Raw genomic sequence first — 4,587 nt, forward strand, 5'->3', positions numbered from 1 at the left:
GTGTGTGTGTGTGTGTGTGTGTGTGTGTGTGTGTGTTTGTATACATATATACATATATATATACACACACACTTATTCAAGTTATTTTTTAAAGTCTAGCATATTTACAGCCTTTGAAGGTTAACATGTGCAGAGACATTCAATAACATTGTTAAGGTTAAGTAGTTATATAAAGCATTTATCTTTTTTGGTCAATGATAAAGCACTACAGACTCTTTATAAAAACACTTTTAATTGTCTAATGAGGTTAATTAGAACAAATACATAAATAAAATTACGTTACACTACTAATGATTATTAAATCAAATCATTCCTTAATAAATAAATACAAAAGTTAAAATGCAATGAGATTGCAATAAAAAAAATTAAAACTGCACTATCTGCAAAATTGTGAGTTCATAAACAATTACACTGGAAGTGTGAAATTAAGTAGCGATAAAGTGGATATGTAAAAGATAATTCACATAGCCCTGTAGGGTAATGTGTTATTTATAATAGTGCCAGGGTAAAAATGTAAGAATGTGTCACTGTAGTGTGCACCGGCTCTCAGCAGGTTAACTAAAACATATCGCTGCAACAGAAAGAATGTGAAAAAAACTCAGAGGAAACCTAACCCAGAAATCCCCTCCCACTGCCATTCCCACCCCCAGACTGACCCTCTCCCACCCTTCCACTGCCATTCCCACCCCCCCCCCCAGACTGACCCTCTCCCACCCTCCCACTGCCATTCCCACCCCCCCCAGACTGACCCTCTCCCACCCTACCACTGCCATTCCCACCCCCAGACTGACCCACTTCCACCCTCCCACTGCCATTCCCACCCCCAGACTGACCCACTCCCACCCTCCTCCCTTTTATATAGATGCTTTACTCCAATGACCCTCTATAAATATTGAAATAATAGGGAATAGCGGATCGGGTGAGAGACGGCAGGGTGGGTGTGTACAACACTAAGTAATGATGACTGCTCTCCTTCCATATATCGTATCTTAACTATGTGTACCTTAAGTGGATAAGGTGTGTGGCTAAGGGAGGGCATTGCCTTGTGGTCCTGTGACTGGGGACACTGTAGGAGACATGTCAACAGGCTCTATGAGTGACACTGAGGACCTGCTGGAGCTAAGGGTGCTGGAGCTGCAGTACCCGAAAGCTAAGAGGACAGGGGGCACTGAGCTGCTGCTGGACCACTCCACAGACAACTCAGAAGAAGACGAAGTCTCAGAGCCATCCAGTGGCAAAAGGAAGCGGGGCTACAGAAGCCAGCAGAGTCCAGACAAAAAGCAAACAGCCAGGCCCTCCAAAGAGTGCAAACAATCGCAAAGAAACGCGGCCAATGCCAGGGAGAGAGCTCGCATGAGGGTGCTGAGCAAAGCCTTCTCCAGGTTAAAGACAAGCCTGCCGTGGGTTCCCCCTGACACCAAGCTCTCCAAACTGGATACCCTGAGGCTCGCATCCAGCTACATTTCCCATCTCAGGCAGCTGCTACAGGAGGACAGATATGAGAATAGCTATGTGCATCCAGTCAACCTGGTAAGAATGAAGCTCCCATACAGCCAGCACCAGTCGGCTTCAAGGGCTGCCACATGGTAATGGACAATGCTGCGTTGCAGGCATCGTTTTTATATGCATGATATCAGTGTGATCAATACACATTTTACCCGATCAGAAGGATATGCATCTGAAACAGCAGCGTTGCTCGCACTGGGGCACAACATGTTTCTAACATTACAAGCTTAAAAAATCACGGGACACCACTGGAGTGTGCAGCCTGGTAAAGGTGGCTGGGTACTTGTCAGCATGTGTAAGGCAGTTTTGTAAATATAATCAGAATACAGTTATTTTTGTAAATACAATCGGAATACAGTTGCATGTATTTTAGTTTAATACGATAGAAAGTGTATAGCTTGCAACAATTATACCAGAACTCTGGACAGAAAACATTTCCCCGCATAGACTAACTTGTGAAAGTTTGTTACACAGGTTTTGATACAAAACAGTGTTAAAAATCACCTTTCATCTAGTGGGTGCAGTGTTCAGAAGACTTTATACGTGTTTTGCTCAGATGTGATCCATGTTGGTCGACAAAGCTAAGTTACATGTAATGTTTGAGCAGTTTTTATATTTGTTTATTAAACGTTTATCTGATTATACATGTAAAATTGTGTAGGAGCAGTAATACATCAAGAACTCTCCACTGCTGTAATTCAAGTACATACAGTAGAGACAAACTTTTATATCACGTTTACTCTTCAATTTACTAATTGTCACCATTGCATTGTGACACCAATTGAGCTTTCATTGTGCTGCGAACGAGGAACTTATAAGGAACAGAAGTCACTATAATGTAAAGTTTTTGTTTGTTTTTACAAGTAATTTCAAAATCCAAGAGTTATATGCTGTACCTTTTGTTAATTCTTTTTCTTAAAAATTAATATTAGGAAGTATTGTGATGCAATTGTTAGTGTGTAGCAGAAAGTAACTCATTATTTTAAACCATCTTCTTTTATATTCAATAGTAATAGCTGTGATCGAACTTACCTACAATATATGTTACATTTTGTTACATTTTACATGGATGTGTGGTTATATATTAGATTAAAAGGTGTAAAATGCTATAGCACATGCAAAATTTGAGTGAAACCATCATGTATTTTTACAATAAAAAGTGATATATATATACAGCTTTCCAATAATGTTGTCAAATTCTTCCTTTCAGACTTGGCCATTTGTGGTTTCAGGAAGACCAGAATGTGATACCACAGAAGTTACTGGAGCCAACAGATTGTGTGGGGCTACAGCTTAGAAAACTAACTCCATGCCTGCTGGATCCTTTATGTGTTTGTCTATATGTAAGAGACACTTAAAAAGCAACACAGGATTAATAACTCTAGAAAACTGCCACTTTTGGAAGAACCACAAATCATGGTATTTATGATTATATGAGTGATCCTACACTTAAATTCCACATCATTCTATAAAAGTGCACTTATATATGAAATAATTAAATTTAGAGAAATAATATACTGTAAAACTGATCATTTCTAGTTTTTCCTGATCTGTTTCCAGTATGCATATTGTAGCAGTTCCAAAATCTACATGTTCAATGCCATTTTTTAAGCACCAGTGTTATTTTTCAAAGCAGTATTATAGATAAATCATGAAACAGAAAATAGATTTATAATATATTTTTTCAAGCTTTGTGTGAATAGGTATTACTCTAGATATCACAATTGTTAATTTTTTTTTATCTCCTTGGATTTCTTCATAAAAATTACACATACTGTATGATGAAAAGTATATTTTGAGTGATTGGTTCTTGTATTTACAATCAGTGTTATGGTAAATTGTATATTGTGCAAAAAGATCTTATAATCTTTGTTATACATTTAAAACTTTGGAAGAGACTTCTATATTTTTCATAGCTGTGGTGAGCTAAGTATATTTGATTGAACTACTGCAGTTTGTAAACTGGTCTGTATGTGTCAGTCAGTGATAAAATTCACTCTATCTGGAATGAATGCTTTATTTTTATATAAACTCCATTAAACTAAAAAAAACGGTATTCTGTTTTCTGAATTATTTATATGTGATTTTAAATTATCTTTTTGCCTCCCTTCCTGAGTACATTATGTTATATTCAAATCACTGCTAGCTGTTAATTCACAGTTTTATGACTTAAAAGTATTCCACAAATGTATCCAAGAGGAAGAACTTGAAATCAAAATATTTGTAACAAGTTAGATAAGAGTAGTGCTAGAATCCAAATAAGAACTCAATTGTGAGAAACTAATGATGTAATAACAGATTCCCTTGAAAAGGGGACAAGGGTGTTTTGTTAAGGATAAAACAGTCTTACCACTGCATATTTCTTTCATTGCATTTACTGTAGCTGACTTCCACAAGATAAGATAATCAAACGAGTCTTGACAATTAAGCAGATTATTCCTGTTCGTATATTTCAAGAATAAAAATATGCCCTTAAATTGCCGGATGCTTTGTAACAAATTTCAATGATTACATATAGGGATCTGTATATCAAGGCAAATAAATCTGTGCTTTGACATCGAGGCATTTTACAGATGTTGCAGGCTTCGTTGTTCCGCCAGCTATAGTAACACAACGTATCCTGTTAGAACACAGAATGTCACAGAGTTTCCATACGACTCCATAGCAGTGTTCGCGCAGAATGTATCCCACTAAATAGTAAGAATAAAGCCTGCCACATGTTTATTTTTAATGTTCTGCTTCTGGCTGAATAAAATGTTATAAACTTGTTAATCAACTGTCTCACATTTGACACAGATTGTTCGCCAGACTCCAAACCTGACTGTAGAAAAGAGGAAACATGTACTGTATGGACTAAACTTTGTTTCATTTACCACCTCCCTAACATATGCCATTGATGTTTTGAGGGCAAAATACTTCAACAAAGGATTCTCCAAAATCCAGGATGTCCATGCATCTTTAGGCATCAACTAACATCCAAACGTAATAACTGTAGCTGCATTTTGTAGATTATGGTCCCATATCATATGTGCCTTTTGAAGTTTGGTTTCTACTGGAGTTTGGGAGACTAGAATCCAAGCA

General features: G+C 37.3%; 1 protein-coding gene across 2 annotated transcripts; it reads left to right on the forward strand.

The window, feature by feature from the left end:
* Positions 1-892: 892 nt before the first annotated feature.
* On the forward strand, positions 893-3,617 carry MSC (musculin). Of its 2 annotated transcripts, none has more exons than XM_075589026.1 (2): positions 893-1,586; positions 2,717-3,617. In XM_075589026.1, coding segments are annotated over exons 1-2 (510 nt in total). In that variant the 5' UTR covers positions 893-1,077; the 3' UTR covers positions 2,718-3,617. The 2 variants fall into 2 exon arrangements, with proteins under 2 accessions (XP_075445141.1, XP_075445140.1); XM_075589025.1 differs by having other exon boundaries at positions 893-1,530.
* The last annotated feature ends 970 nt before the right edge of the window (positions 3,618-4,587 follow it).

Source organism: Ascaphus truei, chromosome 2, assembly GCF_040206685.1.
Source record: "Ascaphus truei isolate aAscTru1 chromosome 2, aAscTru1.hap1, whole genome shotgun sequence".
NCBI lineage: Eukaryota > Metazoa > Chordata > Amphibia > Anura > Ascaphidae > Ascaphus > Ascaphus truei.